General features: G+C 47.4%; 1 protein-coding gene across 12 annotated transcripts in view; it reads right to left on the bottom strand.

Annotated features, from left to right (window-relative positions):
• plec.S (plectin S homeolog) overlaps window positions 1–24,755 on the bottom strand; it is a 122,272-nt gene that overhangs the window by 40,168 nt on the left and 57,349 nt on the right. For 7 of the 12 annotated variants that reach the window (XM_041568052.1, XM_041568054.1, XM_018224013.2 and 4 more), the window contains one exon: window positions 1,986–2,047. In XM_041568052.1, the coding sequence (XP_041423986.1) occupies window positions 1,986–2,047 (62 nt within the window). Of the gene's footprint in view, window positions 1–1,985; window positions 2,048–4,768; window positions 5,043–18,192; window positions 18,474–19,271; window positions 19,425–24,755 lie in introns of those variants that run through there. The other 5 variants (XM_041568056.1, XM_041568058.1, XM_041568060.1 and 2 more) reach the window with 4 other exon arrangements.

Genomic DNA, 24,755 nt, shown 5'->3' with positions numbered 1-24,755 from the left:
ATTAGGACAATAATGGATTAGTGGGTGAATAATGACTGGTCAGAAGGACTGGCACAGGTGAGACAAGAGGGACCGGCACAGGTGAGACAAGAGGGACCGGCACAGGTGAGACAAGAGGGACCGGCACAGGTGAGACAAGAGGGACCGGCACAGGTGAGACAAGAGGGACCGGCACAGGTGAGACAAGAGGGACCGGCACAGGTGAGACAGAGGGACCGGCACAGGTGAGACAAGAGGGACCGGCACAGGTGAGACAAGAGGGACCGGCACAGGTGAGACAAGAGGGACCGGCACAGGTGAGACAAGAGGGACCGGCACAGGTGAGACAGAGGGACCGGCACAGGTGAGACAAGAGGGACCGGCACAGGTGAGACAAGAGGGACCGGCACAGGTGAGACAAGAGGGACCGGCACAGGTGAGACAAGAGGGACCGGCACAGGTGAGACAAGAGGGACCGGCACAGGTGAGACAAGAGGGACCGGCACAGGTGAGACAAGAGGGACTGGCACAGGTGAGACGGGGTAAAGGGACAGTCAGGAACTTACCTCTGATCTCCAGTGCTGTAGAGAGAGGGGAGAGAGACAGGTGGGGGGAGGAGTAGGAGAATCACAGGGAGAAGGAAAAAGAGAGAAGAAGAAAGTGAGAGAAAAGGAATCAGTGCCCCCCCCCCCCAGAAAAAAAAGAGGAATATGACATTTCCCATGTGTGGCCCCAGGGGTCAGAGTACGAGGGACACAGGAGGGAGGGGCCCCTGGATCTGGTTAATCTGGAGCCCAGTGATAAACAGGTGAGTAATCCCCCCCCCCCCCGCAGCACAATAAAGCCATAAAGTGACAATTAACATTCCTCTCCAATCACTGGCCCCTGACGACTGTCACTGTGTGTAATGTGCGGGGGTGACAGTTAAATGATCGCAAGCTCTTTGGGGCACTAACTGCTCAGCACCCACAGTCCCACTGCACCTCCACATTATACTATATCTGTATATATATCTCTATATCTCACATTATACAGACAGTTATATATATATCTATATATCTCACATTATAGAGAGTAACTGGGGGACTATAAGGAGGTGCAGGGAATTCTGGGAGGAGCCTATACTAGAGGAGGAGGAGCAGGTGAGGAGGGTGGGGAACAACATTGAAGCAGCAGATTAGTGCCCCCCCCCATTCTGTGCAACTAGCCCTCCCCCCAGCACCCCCTATCCCTGGTCACAAGCCTTTCCTCTGGGGGTGGGAACACGGGGGGTACAGTATAGAGAGCACCCCAATAGTATCTGTACCCAGAGCACAGACAACGGGGGGGGGGCAGATGTGGTTGGACCCCCCAGGCACATTCCCCAATACAAAGAGACGTCACATGGGTTTCCAGGCCGGGTGCCCGGGAGCTGGGGGGGGGGGGGAGTTGCAAGAAGTAAAACACTGACTAATTCTAATGGGAAAGGTCACAGACTTAACCATTTCACTGACCCCACAAAATACATTTACACTTGGAACTTACACTGCTGCCCCCCCCTCCAGATCAACTTGGTCTCCCCCAGTAACTACAGGGAACACTGGAGACTAATCCAAGTGACTGGGAACTGGGGGCCGGTGAGTCTGACTGGGGCTGTTTCCTGGCTGTGACTCCCTCGGCCCCTCTATAGACAGAGCAGCAGTTACTATGGGGGGGGGGGTATTGGCAGTACAGGGTGGGCGGCCATGTTTGTGGGGGTCAGAGAGGCATAAAATAATTTCTCCCGTTTCCTCTCAGTGACTCAGCAACGAGCGGTTTCCTCTGTGGTCAGGCAGTAACTATATAATGTTGCCGTGACAACGATGGGTGAGATTAAGGGGCACAGGCGCAGTGTTGTTGTTGGGAGATGTGGGCAGGGGGGGTTTCTGTCCCAGATAAGGATCTAAGTCTGAGCTGCTGCTTGTGGGCCCAGTCCTTTCCCTCGGCTACAACTGAACGAATGTGTCGCTGCAGGGGGAGACTCTTACCTTGATCAGGTGCTTGTTCACCCATTTGGTGAAGGTTTTCTTTTGCACTCGGTCTCTTTCATCTGAAACAGAGAGACAAGCGCCACATCAGTACCCACTATATATATGTACCCTCCACATCAGTACCCCCATATCTGTACCCTCCACATCAGTACCCCCATATATCTGTACCCTCCACATCAGTACCCACTATATATATGTACCCTCCGCATCAGTACCCCCATATATCTGTACCCTCCACATCAGTACCCCCATATCTGTACCCTCCACATCAGTACCCCACTATATATATGTACCCTCCGCATCAGTACCCCCATATATCTGTACCCTCCACATCAGTACCCCCATATCTGTACCCTCCACATCAGTACCCACTATATATATGTACCCTCCGCATCAGTACCCCCATATATCTGTACCCTCCACATCAGTACCCCCATATCTGTACCCTCCACATCAGTACCCACTATATATATGTACCCTCCGCATCAGTACCCCCATATATCTGTACCCTCCACATCAGTACCCCCATATCTGTACCCTCCACATCAGTACCCACTATATATATGTACCCTCCGCATCAGTACCCCCATATCTGTACCCTCCGCATCAGTACCCCCATATATATGTACCCTCCACATTAATACCCAACATATATATATGTACCCACCACATTAATACCCCATATCTGTACCCTCCGCATTAATACTCCCATATATATGTACCTGCCACATCAGTACCCACAATATATATGTACCCACCGCATCAACAGATGCCCCATCAATACCAACTACTCATGACCCGCCAGATCCCGAATGTACCCGGCGCCCCCCATACACAAGAGCAGGTAGAACTGTCTATAGTCAATGACTTGTGACACAGGAGATTGTGCAGCAGTTACAGTCGTGTCTTTCACTGGATCCCAGAAGGATTATAATGAATATTAATAATAATAATGATAATAATAAATAATGATAATAATAATAATGATAATAATAATAATAATAATAATAATGATGATAATAATAATGATAATAATATAATAATGATGATAATAATAATGATAATAATAATACCTAGTGTGAGACACAACCCAGCAGCTGCTGCTCCAGCCAGTACAATGGGGTCCTACTCTCCCGGCACTTGGCTTTCTCAGATTAAAACTATTTATTGTACATAAGGGCGAGTGACCCTGCAATGGAGCCGATTGCCCCCCAGACTGCCTTACGCCCCACACATCTTGTACCCCAATATTAAGAAGCCCCCCGGGTACACTGGGCCACTATTTGGCACCAACTGGAATCGGACACTGAAGAGAATTTTTGAAGGAATGCATCGGTTACTATGGTTACTGCCCCAGCAACACAAATATGGGCTGTAAATCAAGCTGATGTTTAGTTGTCAGGCAGGGGGGGCAGCCCCCCATTAACCACTCGCAGCAGAACGGGGGTGTCGGTGTCCTTCTCAGAGAGGAACCGTGAGAAACAAACAGCCCCCGCCGCCCCCGCACTCTTATTTATAGGGAATATTTACTTTAGCTTTGTGTTTACTGTCAACATTCTTAGGGGGGGGGTTAGAGGAGACTCATTGTATTCACTGGTTTCTTCCCATTGTGGGACAACTGCCCCCCCCCCAAGTGTTACAACTGGGGCAATTCATTTCTATAATGACATTAAACTCCCCCCCCCCCACCTACGGGGCAACATGGTACAGCCCAGAGAATCAGATACAAGTCAGGAGGGCACAGCTCATTTACTCACTCACTGACCCCGACACTCACTCACTCACTGACTCACACTCACTGACTCACACTCACTCACTGACACACACACACTCACTGACACACACTCACTCACTGACACACACTCACTGACTCACACTCACTCACCAACACACTCACTCACCAACACACTCACTGACTCACACTCACTCACCGACACACACTCACTCACTGACTCACACTCACTCACTGACTCACACTCACTCACTGACTCACACTCACCCTGACCGACACACTCAGTTACAGGCCAGGGAGGAGGGGTCTCCAGTAAGTGACCAGACAAGGGGGTCTATCACTGTCCCTTGTTACAGGCGCAGGAGGCGGAGCATCAGAGTGTCCATGACGGACCACAAAGGGTTATGGGAGGGGGGGGTCTCGGGAAACCCACTTAGCGCAGGGAATGTCTAACTGGCCGTTAGGTGGGGGACCCTGAATTTAATTTTAGCACCTGTATCTCCCCGCGACTCCCCAGCTTTTCTGACCTGTTTTACCTCCAACTGCCAGAGGTGCAACTGCCCAGCAACCAGGTGCAACACAAAGAGGAGCCTCACTCAGCTGGGGGTGGGGATACTAAACAAACAACTCCTGCCAGGGGTTAATACACTATATGGCAGCCCAGCAAGGTCACTTTAGGGTTAATACACAGTACAATATATTGACACTAAACAAATCCATTGGAGGAGCCAAGGTCCCGGCCCTCAGACAGACAGTGTCCTTATGTACTCACTCCTCTGACACACCCAGGGCACTTGTGCTGTAACTCTCACACTACTACACACCTGACCTGTAACATACAACATACACCCAACATACACCCAACATACACCCAACCTTCCCCAGATTTAACTGGAGCACCTGCGCGTTACAGAGGATGCTGGGAGTTGTAGTTCAGGTACAGCCCTACAGGATGACAAGGATCAGCTACTGCCTGGAGTAGAGCAGATATGTCCAGTAGGACCCAGTTCCCCTTCCCTGACCCCCCCCAGTAGCCCGGGGTCGGTACCTTTCTTGCCCTCAGTGGCCCTCAGCACAGCCAGGTACAGGTTGTCCTCAGAGGAGGTTCTGTTGCGGAGCGAGGCTTCCTGGTTGGACGGAAGAGCCGCATTAATGCGATACTTTTGCTGTTCCATGGAGCTTACACTCCAACTCCCCCTTGCGTTTCTATTGCCGGAGTTTCAGCTGCAGGAAAGGGCAAGTCTGGCTGCTGGTTCTGATCCACTGTCTCCAGTCTGGGCTGAGAGTCTCACTGTCCTTCCTCACACGCGTCTCTCTCTGTCTCTGTCTGTCTCTTCCCTCCTGCTCTCTGCCCCTCCCTCTCTTTCATTCTCCCCCTGCTGCCCCCGGGCTAAGCAATTCCAAGCCTGCCCCATCTGGTTCCTGCCCTGCCCCCTCAGGCCCCGCCCCTTTGTGAGGTGAGTGACAAGGTGTGAGCTCCTCGGCCTTCTGCCCACCCGTAGGCTCCTCTCCCCCCTCTCACCCCTCTCACCCTGGCACCCACAGAGCAGGAAACCTCAGGCTTCACCAACTGCTGCGATCAACACTGGCACTAACATGGCAGCTCCTGTGCCGCTGCCCATCCACTACTGCCAATGCCTGTGCCACTAGTCCTACACCCCGTGCCCAGTCTGTGCCACTAGTCCTACACCCCGTGCCCAGTCCGTGCCACTAGTCCTACACCCCGTGCCCAGTCTGTGCCACTAGTCCTACACCCCGTGCCCAGTCCGTGCCACTAGTCTTACACCCCGTGCCCAGTCTGTGCCACTAGTCTTACACCCCGTGCCCAGTCTGTGCCACTAGTCTTACACCCCGTGCCCAGTCCGTGCCAAGCAGTGCTGTGTTAGTGCCCAGTATGAGACTGGCATCGAGTGCCCATGGCATCTGTACCTTCCCGGCTGTGCCTGGTGCCACTAGCCATGTGCCCCCCATGCAGTATTGGCTACAGAATAGGGAATGGAGGCTCAGAGGGTCCAGAGCCAAAACCAGTAAGTACGGAAAGAGATGTTGCCATTGTGCTGCGCTACAGACCATGTCAGTGCTTTATAATCAGACAGAACCAGTACCTGGAGCCACAGATTGATTTGATTGGCCCTTTCATTTGGGCCCAACAGGAAGTGCACCAAAAACAACTTCCCCCTTGTTTCCCTTGCACCAGGGAACTCTGCCGTACGAGTGCAAAGGGTTAAACGCGAGGCACGTGGGTATTTTTCCAGTGCCAGTAACTGCGCTACTTGCCGGGAGTTTTATGGGAGTGATCAGAAGCGCTGGGCAGTATGGCAGCTCCCACTGAAGAGAAACACAAGCAGTTGTATAAGGGTGCCAATGGGGTATTAATTACGCTCAGTGGGGCAATAATCTGGTGGCCCCCCCAAATCCCCCCCACACAGTCCCCTCCAATCACTGGCTGGGGCAAGTGACCCCCAATATAACGGATTTCCCATGCTGCCCCTGTGCCAAGTCTCGTATTCCTGTGAGTCTCCATTAACCCCTGCCTGCCCAGTCTAAACCAGGGAACCCCAGGGCTTCGTAACCCTTCCATGGCCACAGGACTGGGGCCCTCCCTCTGGCACAAATAGGGGCGAGGCAAGCGAGGGGCCGGTCACACAAAAAGAAAAGGAAAATCCCGTCCTCCCCAAAATCTCCCCATTCACTAAAATCCCACCGCCTGTCCTGGGCCCAGGGCTCGTGTGTCCAACGAGTTTCACATGAAGGGGTTTTGTTTCCTCTCCCTCCTGATTCCCCTCCAGGCAGCAGTGCTGCAAATGGAACGGAGCCTCTGGGAGTTGCACTGAATAAATGGGGTACATGCCGCCGTGAATAAATGGGGTACATGCCGCCGTGAATAAATGGGGTACATACGGCAGTAAATAAATGGGGTATATAGTGCAGTGAATAAATGGGGTACATACTGCAGTGAATAAATGGGGTACATGCGGCAGTGAATAAATGGGGTACATGCGGCAGTGAATAAATGGGGTACATGCGGCAGTAAATAAATGGGGTACATATGGCAGTAAATAAATGGGGTATATAGTGCAGTGAATAAATGGGGTACATGCGGCAGTGAATAAATGGGGTACATGCGGCAGTGAATAAATGGGGTACATGCGGCAGTGAATAAATGGGGTACATAGTGCAGTGAATAAATGGGGTACATATGGCAGTGAATAAATGGGGTACATAGTGCAGTGAATAAATGGGGTACATACAGCAGTGAATAAATGGGGTACATAGTGCAGTGAATAAATGGGGTACATATGGCAGTGAATAAATGGGGTATATAGTGCAGTGAATAAATGGGGTACATACTGCAGTGAATAAATGGGGTACATGCGGCAGTGAATAAATGGGGTACATGCGGCAGTGAATAAATGGGGTACATACGGCAGTGAATAAATGGGGTATATAGTGCAGTGAATAAATGGGGTACATACAGCAGTGAAAAAATGGGGTATATAGTGCAGTGAATAAATGGGGTACATACAGCAGTGAATAAATGGGGTATATAGTGCAGTGAATAAATGGGGTACATACAGCAGTGAATAAATGGGGTATATAGTGCAGTGAATAAATGGGGTACATACAGCAGTGAATAAATGGGGTACATACGGCAGTGAATAAATGGGGTATATAGTGCAGTGAATAAATGGGGTACATACAGCAGAGAATAAATGGGGTACATACAGCAGAGAATAAATGGGGTACATACAAGTGTGTCACATGTTTTCTCACAAAGGGCCCAAGGCTCATTCAGGCATCACAGAACTCGTCCCACCCGTCTGTCACTTTCCACCTGCTGCAACTTCCGCCCTGGGACAATTATCTGCTTGTGACTAATTTGTACTAATTGGTCAACTAATGACCCGCACTAATCCCGTCACTCCCTGCTCCACCAGCCGTCATCGTGGGCAACACGGAGTCAACTCCGAGGCTTTACTTCCCCTTTAATGTTCTCCCCACTTTATGGCCAGGGAGTCAAATGTAGAGCCTCCAGGTACAACAACGACTGCTGAGGGACCGAGGGTTCTGGGAGTTGTAGTTCAGAGTCAACTGCTCCTCACCCTACAATCCTGTACCCCAATACTCCCATATATAGGAGGGTACCCCAGTAAAAGCAGAAGAGGGAGGGGCAGTGAGTGAATTGCACACAGAAGGGTGGAGAGGGGGTAGGACAGTGTCACCCTTGGGTGCTGCTCCCTATATCACTACAAAGGAATTCCAGCCTCAGTGATTAGTCACCAGCCGGGCGCACCCAACACACACTAAGCACTGGGTGGGGCTCTACAGACTGTCAGCTCATGGGGCCACACGACACAAACTGGCGCCTACTCAGCTCTGTATGACTTTCAATTCATTGGCCCAATGGGCACAGGGGAGCCCCCGGCAACAAACCATGAAGCCAGAGGTAAGTGGCCCAGGTACTAATTAGCTTATGTACCAACATTCATGTTGCCCCTCCCCCAAGGGACCCATCAGTGGGTGGGACTCCCAGAATCCTTCAGGGTCCCCTATACACTCCTGTACTGTGAACTGCAGTTAGTGACTGTCACTTGTGCAAGAACAGGGAGTCACAGGGAGTCATAGGGGAGTCACCGGGAGTCACAGGGAGTTACCGGGAGTCACCGGGAGTTACAGGGAGTCACAGGACAGGTTGGCAGGTGCCACTTGTACAAGGACAGTACAGGGTTGTGTTTGTTCAGTAGGAGTCAATGAGGAGAGGCCGGATGAGACCTTTGGAAGGAACAATGAGACACACCTTGTACCCCAGGGGGCAATAATCTGAGAACAACCTCTCCCCCACCCAAACCACTTGTTCCACTCATTTACCCACCTGTACCCCCCCCTGCTGGGTGATACCAACTCCCCACTCACTCCAGCGACATGGGACACCCGCACCCTCTATAAACCCCCGGCTACTGCGAGCGACATAAGTCCCTTGTTTCCTTCCACCAGGTTAAAGGAAGAGTCAAATCAAAAAATTTAAGTGTTTTAAAGTAATAAAATATAATGTAGTTTTGTGCTGCACTTGTACAACTGCTGTATTTGCTTCAGGAACACTACTATAGTTTATGTAACACAACATTCAAGCACAGGATACACAGTAGATAACAGATAAGTACTACTATAGTTTATATAAACAAGCTGCTGTGTAGCCATGGGGGCAGCCATTCACGCACAGGATACACAGTAGATAACAGATAAGTACTACTATAGTTTATATAAACAAGCTGCTGTGTAGTCATGGTGGAAATTGTACAAAAGTCTATATGGCACAGGATAAATAGTGGATAACACCATTATGTTCTACATGGGCTGCCCCCATGGCTACACAGCAGCTTGTTTATATAAACTATAGTAGTACTTATCTGTTATCTACTGTGTATCCTGTGCTTGAATGGCTGCCCCCATGGCTACACAGCAGCTTGTTTATATAAACTATAGTAGTACTTCTGTTAACTACTGTGTATCCTGTGCTTGAATGGCTGCCCCATGGCTACACAGCAGCTTGTTTCTATAAACTATAGTAGTACTTATCTGTTATCTACTGTGTATCCTGTGCTTGAATGGCTGCCCCCATGGCTACACAGCAGCTTGTTTCTATAAACTATAGTAGTACTTATCTGTTATCTACTGTGTATCCTGTGCTTGAATGGCTGCCCCCATGGCTACACAGCAGCTTGTTTCTATAAACTATAGTAGTACTTATCTGTTATCTACTGTGTATCCTGTGCTTGAATGGCTGCCCCCATGGCTACACAGCAGCCTGTTTATATAAACTATAGTAGTACTTATCTTATATCTACTGTGTATCCTGTGCTTGAATGGCTGCCCCCATGGCTACACAGCAGCTTGTTTCTATAAACTATAGTAGTACTTATCTGTTATCTACTGTGTATCCTGTGCTTGAATGGCTGCCCCCATGGCTACACAGCAGCTTGTTTCTATAAACTATAGTAGTACTTATCTGTTATCTACTGTGTATCCTGTGCTTGAATGGCTGCCCCCATGGCTACACAGCAGCTTGTTTCTATAAACTATAGTAGTACTTATCTGTTATCTACTGTGTATCCTGTGCTTGAATGGCTGCCCCCATGGCTACACAGCAGCTTGTTTATATAAACTATAGTAGTACTTATCTGTTATCTACTGTGTATCCTGTGCTTGAATGGCTGCCCCCATGGCTACACAGCAGCTTGTTTCTATAAACTATAGTAGTACTTATCTGTTATCTACTGTGTATCCTGTGCTTGAATGACTGCCCCCATGGCTACACAGCAGCTTGTTTCTATAAACTATAGTAGTACTTATCTGTTATCTACTGTGTATCCTGTGCTTGAATGGCTGCCCCCTTGGCTACACAGCAGCTTGTTTATATAAACTATAGTAGTGATTCTGAAGCAAACACAGCAGTTGTCCCAGTGCAGGGCAACAGTACCTTATATTTTCTTTACTTTAAAAGACTAGTTTTTTGGTGTTACTGTTCCTTTAATTTGCTAGTGGGGGGGTACTTTCCAAAAACATTTCTTCAGCAGAATCTTCAGCTCACCAATCACTGTGTAGCTTTTCCCACCTGTCATTTACCCTCCAGCCAGTGGGGAGGAACAAGAGACACCGGCAGTTAAAGGGACAGTCAGTTATATAATAAAGTCGTGTCGTATTCGGCACAAAGTTAACGCCTGGGGGGGGGGGGAGATTCGGTTTCCTGAGCCAGAGAAGCAACAAGTAATTTTAAGATTTTATTCCCTCTGTAAATCAGGAAACAAACAAATCCAGGAGTGTGAAACCAGTGGTGAAATGCTGCTGGCAGGGAATGCTGGGAATTGTAGTTCAGCAGCAGTGAGGCTCAAAGTTTAGGGCCAATATAGTTCTAGAATTAACTGGAAGGAGGATGATGACTACACAAAGGGTTAAACTGCTGGGTAAAAGTGGGTCCCGGCTCAGCCAATCACAGACATTTGCCAACAGAGAGGCAGAGGGAGGAGTCTGAGGCCACACCCTGGGCCCCCCTAGTGTTTATTAGTCCCATATACCCACACACATCACTAATAATGATTGTAAGCTCTTGGGAACAGGGACGTCTCACTCTGCAGCCTCTGCTTGTGATGATGATACAACGGAACGTCACACAGAAATGGTAAACACCTTTAACCCCTTCACTGCCAACCCAAAGACAAATGACAGCGAGAGGCAAAACACACAGAGGAGACATTTAGGCAACAGCTCCCTCCAGTGGAGAACAGGGGAAGTGTCCTGCCCCAAAATACTTATTACTACTATTTACTCACACACAATCCCCGCGGGGCCCCACTGGTACAACTCTCCCAAGGCCATGGGCCCAGCACACACCCCCCATATTCAACCCAAATATTAGATCTTGGGAGGCAGAATAGAAACACAAATCTCACAAAGACCAACTGCAAAGTGCTGCAGAATAAGTCAGCACAAAGTATAAAGGCTGAACGTAATAACTGCAAGCTCTTATGTTCACTTCCCATTTAATCTGAAACTCTCTCCCTAAGTGACAGGCAGCTCTGCGCCCAGAATCTCCGGCAAAGCCACTGGCAGCACCAACACAAGGGCCCCAACTGGCACCAACATCTAAGGGCCCCTGAGAGAGCCGAGGAGAGAACCGAGAGAGGCGAGAGCTGTGCACGTGCCGGTAGAACTGCACCACTCAATGTGTCACTATCAGTACAGTAAGGGGCAGGTAGTATGGCAGCTCCTTGTAACAAACACTCAGAGGGGCCCCTAATGACTCAACTCACCCCACTCTGGGTCAGCTCTGGGGGGGGACAGGTTCAATGACTCCTCCTCCTGCGGGGGGGGGTAATAAATATTGTTGTGTGTGGGGGGGGGCAGTAAAACACGACATTCCTGCCCTTTCTCTGCCTCCTCCTCGGGCCCTTAGGCCTCTATGGAACTTAAAGAACATTTCCCATTTTCTCAGCCCTCCTGCCCCTGCGGCCATATTGGTTGTGAGAGAGGGGGGCCCCTGACCCCTAGAGTGACACCTGTTTCCCAGGAGCAGCTGGAGCCTCACCTGAGCCAGACAGGCCCCGCCCCCTTCACTCACCAGCACAGAAATTATTCCTGGAATCTCTTGCCCCACGGGGCCACATACAGGGGCCACACAGGTAACAGCTCCAATTAGTTCACTGGCTCCTCCTGCATCAAGTATTTAAAGGGGAACTGCACCTAAACTGCCTCTTACTATTCCCTCCTCTGCTCTCCCCGACTATTACTCACACCATGGGGCAATGTAGCAGCCAACCCTCCAGCCAGTCCCCCAGATCCCACAATGCAAAGAGCTGATTGGCTGATTTCACCTTAAATCCCTGTCCCCCAGCAGGTGAGGCCTGTACTGCCCAGAGCATCATGGGAACAGGAATTGCTGAGCAGTTTTTAGCAGGGAAGGCGCATGGCTGCACAGAAACCAGTGTAGTCTGAGCTGTTACTGGAAATTTACAGGGACTGAATCTGGCACTGAAAGGGTCTATTGGCAGGAATGCATTAACCCCTTTGCTGCTGCAGGGGGAGAGGCTAATAATAATAATGGGTCATGACCATAAAGACTTGAGGATATTAAAGGTACAGTAAAGTCATTTACACTCAGTGTATTCTTATAGGCCACACCCCCTTTGTCACCATCTTTTACCCACACCCTCCATAATTACAGTTAAACACTATTTTTACTACTCCTTAATTAAACAGAGGACTTTATATTCCTACCCAACTTGTACAGTATGTAAAGGGAAAGTCTGCCATATCATGATTAATGGTTAAAGGGCAACTCCACCCCAAATATATCCATTTATTAACGAAAGAAATAATTTTACTCTAATATGTAATTACTGCTGCTACCTGGCTGTTTGTAGTAAGCTGGTTGTGACTCCTGAAACAATGTAGCAAACTCTCTCCCTGGTCTGCCAATCAGCTCTCTTCTGCTACATTGTGTCATGAGTCAGAACCAGTAGTGCAGACACAGTGACATAACTATACACCCAGTGAGAATGAATGGATATTGGGAAGTTGTATCAGGAGTCAGAAGCAGCAGTGCAGAGAAAGGGACAGACACAATGACAGTTACACAGAACTATAAACCCAGTGAGAATGAGGAATGAATGGATATTGGGAAGTTGTATCAGGAGTCAGAAGCAGCAGTGCAGAGAAGAGAAAGGGACAGACACAATGACAGTTACACAGAACTATAAACCCAGTGAGAATGAGGAATGAATGGATATTGGGAAGTTGTATCAGGAGTCAGAAGCAGCAGTGCAGAGAAAGGGACAGCCACAAAGACAGTTACACAGAACTATAAACCCAGTGAGAATGAGGAATGAATGGATATTGGGAAGTTGTATCAGGAGTCAGAGGCAGCAGTGCAGAGAAAGGGACAGACACAATGACAGTTACACAGAACTATAAACCCAGTGAGAATGAGGAATGAATGGATATTGGGAAGTTGTATCAGGAGTCAGAAGCAGCAGTGCAGAGAAGAGAAAGGGACAGACACAATGACAGTTACACAGAACTATAAACCCAGTGAGAATGAGGAATGAATGGATATTGGGAAGTTGTATCAGGAGTCAGAAGCAGCAGTGCAGAGAAGAGAAAGGGACAGACACAATGACAGTTACACAGAACTATAAACCCAGTGAGAATGAGGAATGAATGGATATTGGGAAGTTGTATCAGGAGTCAGAAGCAGCAGTGCAGAGAAAGGGACAGACACAATGACAGTTACACAACTATAAACCCAGTGAGAATGAGGAATGAATGGATATTGGGAAGTTGTATCAGGAGTCAGAAGCAGCAGTGCAGAGAAAGGGACAGACACAATGACAGTTACACAGAACTATAAACCCAGTGAGAATGAGGAATGAATGGATATTGGGAAGTTGTATCAGGAGTCAGAAGCAGCAGTGCAGAGAAGAGAAAGGGACAGACACAATGACAGTTACACAGAACTATAAACCCAGTGAGAATGAGGAATGAATGGATATTGGGAAGTTGTATCAGGAGTCAGAAGCAGCAGTGCAGAGAAGAGAATTAGGAATAAATGGATTTTTGAAGTTGTATCAGGAGTCAGAAGCAGCAGTGCAGAGAAAGGGACAGACACAATGACAGTTACACAGAACTATAAACCCAGTGAGAATGAGGAATGAATGGATATTGGGAAGTTGTATCAGGAGTCAGAGGCAGCAGTGCAGAGAAGAGAAAGGGACAGACACAATGACAGTTACACAGAACTATAAACCCAGTGAGAATGAGGAATGAATGGATATTGGGAAGTTGTATCAGGAGTCAGAAGCAGCAGTGCAGACAATGAGGAATGAATGGATATTGGGAAGTTGGTTAAAATGATATTTTCGTTCATTAATCAGAACGGTTTTGGGTCAGACGCCAGGAGTTAATAAGTGAAATGTGTGACTCCAACTCCGCACGAAACCCATGAACAACCTGCCCTCTGATTGGCTGACTCTGTCCAGGCAGAAAGGGATTAAAGGGCAACAAACTCTACTGGCAGAGCATAGCCAGTCCTTATTATACTTATACACAGGGCAGGCTTTAGAGACAGAGGGGCATCAGCCCCCAGAATTAAAGGGAAAATACAAGTATGAAAGTACAGATCTGTTAGTCAGAGGCTATCGGGGGTTGCTGGGAGTCGCGGGTCTAATGACAAATAGTATACTGGATATTCCGGCTTCATTAATATCCCCTTAGATAGGACACAACATGGTGCATTGCCAGGGGCCCCTCTAACCCCCAAACCTGCTTATTTATAGTGCTACCATTTATATTCCAACCTCCACAAGGATTAAATGAGGCAGCGCAATCAGCAGGTCAATGGCAGTAAAGGGTTAATCTCAGACAGACAGTGTTACAACTCAGATATAGGCTCTTGATTATCCTCAGAGAACCAGATGTAACAGGACTACAACTCCCAACATTCTGTAACATACCAGGTTGGTTTCTCTGCTAAGCATGCTGGGAGTTGTAGTTTAGCACATTAAACCTCCTAGTTCCTATGGCAACATAATTCTCTCTACTTTTCACATGTGGTGACCAGGCAGTGATGGGGTTAATCAGTCTGCCATTGGATAAAACTCTACTGCAGTTAAAGGGGTAGTTCACCTTTAAGGTAACTTTCAGTATGTTATCGAATTTTTATAGCATTCTAAGCAACTTTTCAATTGGTCTTCATTATTTATTTTTTATATTGCCCTTTTATTCTGACTCTTTCCAGCTTTCAAATGGGGGTTCGCTGACCCCATCTAAAAAACAAATGTTCTGTAAGGCTACATATGTATTGTTACTTTTTATTCCTCATCTCTCTGTGCTGGCCCTTTTCTATTCATATTCCAGTCTTTTATTCAAATCAATGCATGGTTGCTAGGGGAATCGGGACCCTAGCCACCAGATTGCTTGAGATGAAAATTGAAGAGCTGCTGAATAAAAAGCTAAATAAGTCAAAATCTTTAAATAATAAACAATTAAAACCAATTGTAAATCGTCTCAGAATATCACTCTGCATCATACTAACAATTATCTCAAAGGTGAACAACCCCTTTAAAAGGGATAATCCCAAACCACTTGCACTAAACCAGTTATTACACCCAGTGAGAATGAATGGATATTGGGAAGTTGTATCAGGAGTCAGAAGCAGCAGTGCAGAGAAAGGGACAGACACAATGACAGTTACACAGAACTATAAACCCAGTGAGAATGAGGAATGAATGGATATTGGGAAGTTGTATCAGGAGTCAGAAGCAGCAGTGCAGAGAAAGGGACAGACACAATCACAGTTACACAGAACTATAAACCCAGTGAGAATGAGGAATGAATGGATATTGGGAAGTTGTATCAGGAGTCAGAAGCAGCAGTGCAGAGAAAGGGACAGACACAATGACAGTTACACAGAACTATAAACCCAGTGAGAATGAGGAATGAATGGATATTGGGAAGTTGTATCAGGAGTCAGAAGCAGCAGTGCAGAGAAAGGGACAGCCACAATGACAGTTACACAGAACTATAAACCCAGTGAGAATGAGGAATGAATGGATATTGGGAAGTTGTATCAGGAGTCAGAGGCAGCAGTGCAGAGAAGAGAAAGGGACAGACACAATGACAGTTAGACAGAACTATAAACCCAGTGAGAATGAGGAATGAATGGATATTGGGAAGTTGTATCAGGAGTCAGAAGCAGCAGTGCAGAGAAGAGAAAGGGACAGACACAATGACAGTTACACAGAACTATAAACCCAGTGAGAATGAGGAATGAATGGATATTGGGAAGTTGTATCAGGAGTCAGAAGCAGCAGTGCAGAGAAGAGAAAGGGACAGACACAATGACAGTTACACAGAACTATAAACCCAGTGAGAATGAGGAATGAATGGATATTGGGAAGTTGTATCAGGAGTCAGAGGCAGCAGTGCAGAGAAGAGAAAGGGACAGACACAATGACAGTTACACAGAACTATAAACCCAGTGAGAATGAGGAATGAATGGATATTGGGAAGTTGTATCAGGAGTCAGAAGCAGCAGTGCAGAGAAGAGAAAGGGACAGACACAATGACAGTTACACAGAACTATAAACCCAGTGAGAATGAGGAATGAATGGATATTGGGAAGTTGTATCAGGAGTCAGAGGCAGCAGTGCAGAGAAAGGGACAGACACAATGACAGTTACACAGAACTATAAACCCAGTGAGAATGAGGAATGAATGGATATTGGGAAGTTGTATCAGGAGTCAGAGGCAGCAGTGCAGAGAAGAGAAAGGGACAGACACAATGACAGTTACACAGAACTATAAACCCAGTGAGAATGAGGAATGAATGGATATTGGGAAGTTGTATCAGGAGTCAGAAGCAGCAGTGCAGACAATGAGGAATGAATGGATATTGGGAAGTTGGTTAAAATGATATTTTCGTTCATTAATCAGAACGGTTTTGGGTCAGACGCCAGGAGTTAATAAGTGAAATGTGTGACTCCAACTCCGCACGAAACCCATGAACAACCTGCCCTCTGATTGGCTGACTCTGTCCAGGCAGAAAGGGATTAAAGGGCAACAAACTCTACTGGCAGAGCATAGCCAGTCCTTATTATACTTATACACAGGGCAGGCTTTAGAGACAGAGGGGCATCAGCCCCCAGAATTAAGGGAAAATACAAGTATGAAAGTACAGATCTGTTAGTCAGAGGCTATCGGGGGTTGCTGGGAGTCGCGGGTCTAATGACAAATAGTATACTGGATATTCCGGCTTCATTAATATCCCCTTAGATAGGACACAACATGGTGCATTGCCAGGGGCCCCTCTAACCCCCAAACCTGCTTATTTATAGTGCTACCATTTATATTCCAACCTCCACAAGGATTAAATGAGGCAGCGCAATCAGCAGGTCAATGGCAGTAAAGGGTTAATCTCAGACAGACAGTGTTACAACTCAGATATAGGCTCTTGATTATCCTCAGAGAACCAGATGTAACAGGACTACAACTCCCAACATTCTGTAACATACCAGGTTGGTTTCTCTGCTAAGCATGCTGGGAGTTGTAGTTTAGCACATTAAACCTCCTAGTTCCTATGGCAACATAATTCTCTCTACTTTTCACATGTGGTGACCAGGCAGTGATGGGGTTAATCAGTCTGCCATTGGATAAAACTCTACTGCAGTTAAAGGGGTAGTTCACCTTTAAGGTAACTTTCAGTATGTTATCGAATTTTTATAGCATTCTAAGCAACTTTTCAATTGGTCTTCATTATTTATTTTTTATATTGCCCTTTTATTCTGACTCTTTCCAGCTTTCAAATGGGGGTTCGCTGACCCCATCTAAAAAACAAATGTTCTGTAAGGCTACATATGTATTGTTACTTTTTATTCCTCATCTCTCTGTGCTGGCCCTTTTCTATTCATATTCCAGTCTTTTATTCAAATCAATGCATGGTTGCTAGGGGAATCGGGACCCTAGCCACCAGATTGCTTGAGATGCAAATTGAAGAGCTGCTGAATAAAAAGCTAAATAAGTCAAAATCTTTAAATAATAAACAATTAAAACCAATTGTAAATCGTCTCAGAATATCACTCTGCATCATACTAACAATTATCTCAAAGGTGAACAACCCCTTTAAAAGGGATAATCCCAAACCACTTGCACTAAACCAGTTATTAAGCTAAAGTCGCTGACAGTTTAAGGGTTAATAGCAAACACCCTGCAGAGAGGCAGTAATTAACCCTACATAAGCAGCCTATGTCCAGTTAAGGGGTTAATTCGAGCTCCTTGGCAGGCGGTACAAAGCCTGCAGCTATAAAGCCCCAGCAGTGAAATGGTTAACCAGTTGCACCCCCTGATCCCCCAGTCCCGTGCCAGGGAACATGTAGGCAGCAGAGGGATAGGAGTGGGGTGCGGGGGGCACAGGTAACCCACCTATACAGCAGAGCTTCTTGTACAGGTAACCCTTCCTCTCCTGCTCCGTACTCCCATTCAGCCAATCAGATCGCTCAAGCAGCATCTCCTTCTTAAAGGTGTAGTACCAAGTGGAGGAGGCAGGACGCTTGTGGGAGCCCTCCATGCTTGTCTGTGCGTCACCAGCACAAAGTAATAGGGGGGTTGTACAGCCAATTCCAGGGGGTCCTCAGGCACCAGGGGGGAACAGGAGTGCAGGTGCCATTTGGGGCGAGTGAAGCCGAATTAGGTCTGGGGAAGGGAAACAAACAAACCTCCTGTCCTGCCCCTCCCTCTCTCTAGCAACGGCCACGCCCCATCCACCCTCTGGCCCCACCCACTCATTCCAACTGCACAGACAGGATGAGGCCACGGACAACCAACTGCCTCTTCTGCCCTCACATACAGCTAGAGTGTAAGCTCACTGGGCAAGGATGACTAATACAGACCTACAAAGTCTCCCTGAGGGATACCGTTCAATTGCAAGTTCACAGGGCTAGAGCCAAAAGCTTTTGGGGTGTGGCTACTGGGAGTTCTAGTTTAACAACATTAGATTCACTACAGAATGCTGAGCACGCTACACTGAACGACTCCATCATACACTACAATGAATAACCCTCCATGCACAGAAACCAGCACAGTCTGCGGCATGCACCTACATTTATTGCCAATCAGTCATGCAGCACGGGGGTTACCATGTGTTTGCAATAAAAGGGGCAACTCAGAAATATTACTTGCTCCCCCCTGGATTTTTAGAGCCACCCACAATCTCCACCTGCAGCCAATGAGCTGACACTTTATTTGGTTTAAATGCACCTTCCCTAAGAACTAAAATAACAAGATTACCCCTAAATTGCAGATTTGGACTAAACCTTTTCCCCCCATGCCACGTGCAAAGGTGAGAGCTCAAAGCGGCTCATTACTCTGTGACCCAAGGGCAACCGAGGGGTTAAATGGCTAGCTGAAAATCATTAGAACCAGATGTGCACCCCATGATGTTTGGGGGTTTCACACTGACACAGCAAAATCACCAAGAGAACTGAGAGCCAAACACTAATTACCCTCTGGAACGAAGTGCAGTTTTTTCTTCCACTTGGCCCCGGGGCCAGAGAGCATTGTGGGTAGTGGGAGTCACTGGGCTGATGGGAAATCACACAGTTCTAGTTCTGCTGCATCACAGGACAGGGAATGAGAAGCATCAGAAATAAACCAATGAGAGTGAAAGAGGCAGAACCAGAAGAGCAGGTAGCACATTAGCATAACGACTCCTAATTAACATAACGATGCACAGAATCCTCACACTTGTAATTAGTTACATTGACATTAAACAAACATTCCTGCTGCACCATATACTGCGGGAGCTGCCACACTGAGAATCTGAATTACCTTGTGTAGCTTCCCTCCAGGGACATAAAACAAGTACAAAAAAATTATGTTTTGCCCAAAATGACACAAAAATGGGGCTCATTTATAAACAGTGGGTGAATTTGCACCTGGGCAGTATCCCATAGCAACCAATCAGTGATTAGCTTTTTGTCAGCCAGCTGCAAGTTAGACGCTGAAAGCAATCATCTGATTGGTTGTCATTGGTTGCTGCCCAGGTGCAAATGTGGCCACTGTTTATAAATGAGCCCCAGTGACCCCAGACACAGAGCCCCCGTCACATGATACAACATTATAACTCACATTAGTTGTGCAATCAGAGTGCTAGCTCTCCAGTCCAGCCATCACACACTGTCCCACCCTCTATTGAGCAAAAGGAATGCACACTCAGTTGATGCTACGCCCCGAGGGCCTCTGGGAAACAAAGAATTACTGGGCAACTACTGTTTGTATCGGCCGCAGAGTCAACCAGTTGCCATGGCACCGGCACAGGTACAACACCTGAGTGTGGGCTCCGACCAATAGAAACCACAGCACAGGGGCCCTGGCCTAGTTCTGCCTCCTGCACTGGTCACACAATAGCCCAAGGGCTAACGAACTGCGATTCCTACTGATTTCTCCCTGGTAACATTGTATCGACTCAGGGAAATAATGTATCGACTCATAGAACCAGGTGAAGCACCTATGGGTGGGGGGAAGCACCTATGGGTGGGGGGATGGCCAGTAACCACATTTCATCAGGTTAAAGGACCATGAGATTAACTGTCAGGGAACGAGACCCATTTCTCAAGTATTTGGCCAGTGGGGCCACATAAATCCCGGTCACCCTGAGCCAAAGCCGCGTCCCCTCCACTCTGTGTAACAGATCATGTGACCCCTCACCTTTCACCTGTGCCCATATTGAAGCCACACCCTGTTTAGTAATGAATTCAGATGGGTGCTGCACGGTCGCACAGAAACGACTGCAGTCTGCGGCAATAATACCCAAAATAAATGCAGAGTTTGCAGATTTGTTCAGTTTTGAGGGGGTAACGTGGCACCCCAACCTAGTATCACTATTTACCTGCCCTTTACACTTCTACAGGTAAATAAGATACACCTGAGACTGAGCCCTTCCACTTGTCACATAGGAACAAACAAGCCCCGAGGCTGGAGCCAAATCCTCAGTGGAACCTGATACATAACATGCCATGAGCTGCTCAGTGTTGAGTTGTACAGTTGCACTGCATCATGTACACTACAGACACAAATACCACTATAATGAAAGCCATATAAAGGTACAATATACATAAAACCATGATATTGGCACTTAAATGTATATGTGAAAGGCCACTTAAATTCCAGCACAGTCTGCAGCAGGTACAGCTTTGATCACCAATGAGTCACGGGGAAAGGGATTTTATTTGGGCCATTTATTAAAGGAGCGTGATGGTGCCACCCCTCAGTGACAGGTAACGTGCCACTCCCAGCACCCTCAGCGCAAATGCAGGGCCACTGTTTGGAAACATCGTTGCACATCGACTTGGGATGAAGGTGAAAGTTATTTATTCTGCATTTCTTGTGAATAACCTGCAGGAGTCTAGAGAAACCTGACTTTTGGAGGATGCAGGGAGTTGTAGTCCCCCCACTGGGTGAGTCATATGTAAGGTCTAGTGCATGAAGGGTGCAGGGAGTTGTAGTCCCCCCCACTGGGTGAGTCATATGTAAGGTCTAGTGCATGAAGGATGCAGGGAGTTGTAGTCCCCCCACTGGGTGAGTCATATGTAAGGTCTAGTGCATGAAGGATGCAGGGAGTTGTAGTTCTCCCACTGGGTGAGTCATATGTAAGGTCTAGTGCATGAAGGATGCAGGGAGTTGTAGTTCTCCCACTGGGTGAGTCATATGTAAGGTCTAGTGCATGAAGGGTGCAGGGAGTTGTAGTTCTCCCACTGGGTGAGTCATATGTAAGGTCTAGTGCATGAAGGATGCAGGGAGTTGTAGTTCTCCCACTGGGTGAGTCATATGTAAGGTCTAGTGCATGAAGGGTGCAGGGAGTTGTAGTCCCCCCACTGGGTGAGTCATATGTAAGGTCTAGTGCATGAAGGATGCAGGGAGTTGTAGTTCTCCCACTGGGTGAGTCATATGTAAGGTCTAGTGCATGAAGGGTGCAGGGAGTTGTAGTCCCCCCACTGGGTGAGTCATATGTAAGGTCTAGTGCATGAAGGATGCAGGGAGTTGTAGTCCCCCCACTGGGTGAGTCATATGTAAGGTCTAGTGCATGAAGGATGCAGGGAGTTGTAGTTCTCCCACTGGGTGAGTCATATGTAAGGTCTAGTGCATGAAGGGTGCAGGGAGTTGTAGTCCCCCCACTGGGTGAGTCATATGTAAGATCTAGTGCATGAAGGGTGCAGGGAGTTGCAGTCTAGGAACGTCTTGTTATTACTGAATTGAGTTGTAGCAGTTTCAGTGGTTCCCCTATAAGAGAGACTAATACACAGTAATAATAAATAGAATTTGTAATGTACAATACTGAAGCCCCGCCCCGGGGCCCCGCCCAGCTCTTCCCCCCTCCCTATGAAAAGCCCAGATGGAAAGTTCCAAAAATAATATTGTGAAAGAATAAAAAGCTGAAATTCTGAGGTTTCCGATGATTCAGTGTCTGCGGGGGGAGCCACCGGGCCTGAGACTCCTGTTACACAGTTACAACTGCCCAAGACTCACACCACTCCCCCCCTATACTCACAATAATGGTACAGTCCCACTCACTCCAGTCACTGGGTCTTATAGAATGAGGAGCTGCTCCTGGCTCCCTGGTGTGAGGCTTGTGACACTGACTGAGCGGAGCACATACTTGTGATGGGGAGGAGGGAAAGTGGAACAGTGAGACCAGGGCAGATAGTGCTGCTGGGAGATGTAGTTCAGCACTGACTGGGGTGCCATTACTTCTGATCGAGGGGGTCCTGTAGCTTCACAGCACTTGTTTTCCAGAGTGAGAGCCAAAGTGGGGGGGTCAGAGGCTCCTGGCAGTGCTTGTGCCACGGTGGGTGGGGGAGATTTCCCGTATGACTCACAAAACTGTCAGTTTAATGGCGACTGTAACATGTGGGCCCAGTACTGCCCAGAGTCTGAGGGAAGGAACAACACGATTCTACTCATATTTGGGCCCCTACCCATCAAGCACCTTGTTCCTTCCCTGAGAAACTGACCAGAGTATTTCTGCCTCTCACCAAACTGCCACTTAACTCTGCTCAATGCGACGCCCCCTATTGGCCAGGGAAATGCCCCTCCCACAATCAACTCTTCCTATTGCTCTTCCTTATTTATTTGTTATGGTTTTATTTGCCTTTTTCGTCTGACTCTTTCCAGCTTTCAAATGGGGGTCACCGACCCCATCTAAAAAAACAAATGCTCTGTAAGGCTACAAATGTGTTGTTATTGTTACTTTTTATTCCTCCTCTTTCTATTCAGGCCTCTCCTATTCATATTCCATATTCTCATTCAAATCAGTACATGGTTGCTAGGCTGTTTTGGGCCATAGCAACCAGATAGATTCAATGACAAACTGGAGAGCTGCTGAATAAAAAGCTAAATAAGTCAAAAACCACAAATAATAAAAAATGAAAACCAATTACAAATTATCTCAGAATATCCCTCTCTACATCATACTGACAGTTCATTTAAAGGGGAACAATCCCTTTTAGGCAAAGTTTGCTTTCTGTATGATTCGAGGGGTTTTCCTTGTTCATTGGCTCTCAGGCTTGACATTTAACCTTCTCTCTCGTTGCTATGTACATTTTCTATACAGGCCCTAGCAACCAGACATTGGTCCATTTGTTAGAATCAAGGATGACAAAGGCTAAATTAACCAACATCTCAGCCCATGTGCCTGGTTTTTGGGGCTCAGGGGACTTGGAAAAGGGGGGGGGACTTTCCACAACATACTAAAACTTAACTTCCCCTTTCAACCTCACTTTCAGCCTCATGTCAGTCTGTGGCTCCGCCCTACTAATAAATCTGTGCCCCCCACACACCGACCCACAATACAAAGAGAAGACTGTGGTTTCCTGGGGAAGAGCCGACAACTAAAGTAACAGGGAAGAATAAATACATTTATCTGGCACACAGATGCAGCACAGATGCACAAAAATGCACACAGATGTACTCAGTTGTACTCAGATGTACTCAGATGTACTCAGATGCACAAAGATGCAGCACAGATGCACAAAGATGCGCAAAGATGCAGTACAGATGCGCACAGATGTACTCAGATGTACTCAGATGCGCAAAGATGCAGCTCAGATGCAGCACAGATGTACTCAGATGCACAAAGATGCAGCACAGATGCGCAAAGATGATGCACAAAGATGCAGCACAGATGCGCACAGATGCAGCACAGATGTACACAGATGCAGCACAGATGCGCACAGATGCAGCACAGATGTACTCAGATGCACAAAGATGCAGCACAGATGCGCACAGATGCAGCACAGATGCACACAGATGCAGCACAGATGTACTCAGATGCACAAAGATGCAGCACAGATGCGCAAAGATGATGCACAAAGATGCAGCACAGATGCGCACAGATGCAGCACGTGGAACAATAAGTCACTTGTGTGTGGTTTCCTGGGGAAGAGCCAACAAGTAAAGTAACAGGGAAGAATAAATAAATGTATCTGGCACACAGATGCAGCACAGATGCAGCGCATGGAACAATAAGTCACTTGTGTCTAATCAAGGGGAGGGGTGCCCAGAATCCCCTTAGATACTCCAGACCTATGCAAAGTCTATACAAAGCTGCTCCTGGCCTCTTGTTGCAAGGCTACCCTACAGCGCAGCTGTGAAAGCAGCAATTACTACTGTTCCTAGAGGAGCAGCACAGAGACAGATACAACCCCGACTATTTGCAGTTGGTCTTCATTTTAAAAGAATTTTTATTTTTGCAGTATTTTAGTTTAGCATTTCAAATTCTAGCGGGTTGTTACTTTCCCTGTCTCTAGCAAATAAACAAATATCTTACAATGTGGTTTTTGGTTGCCAGAGTCACTACCCTAGCAACCAGATACCAATTAAGTTTCAGTTCAAAACAAAAGCCACAATAAAGACACAAAGGTGGAAGACCAACTGCAAAGTGACTTAGGGAACTGGATGTAACATTCATGCAAGAGTTAAAGTTCAAGGAA

Source organism: Xenopus laevis, chromosome 6S, assembly GCF_017654675.1.
Source record: "Xenopus laevis strain J_2021 chromosome 6S, Xenopus_laevis_v10.1, whole genome shotgun sequence".
Taxonomy (NCBI): domain Eukaryota; kingdom Metazoa; phylum Chordata; class Amphibia; order Anura; family Pipidae; genus Xenopus; species Xenopus laevis.
This window is presented reverse-complemented; position numbering and strand designations above follow the sequence as displayed.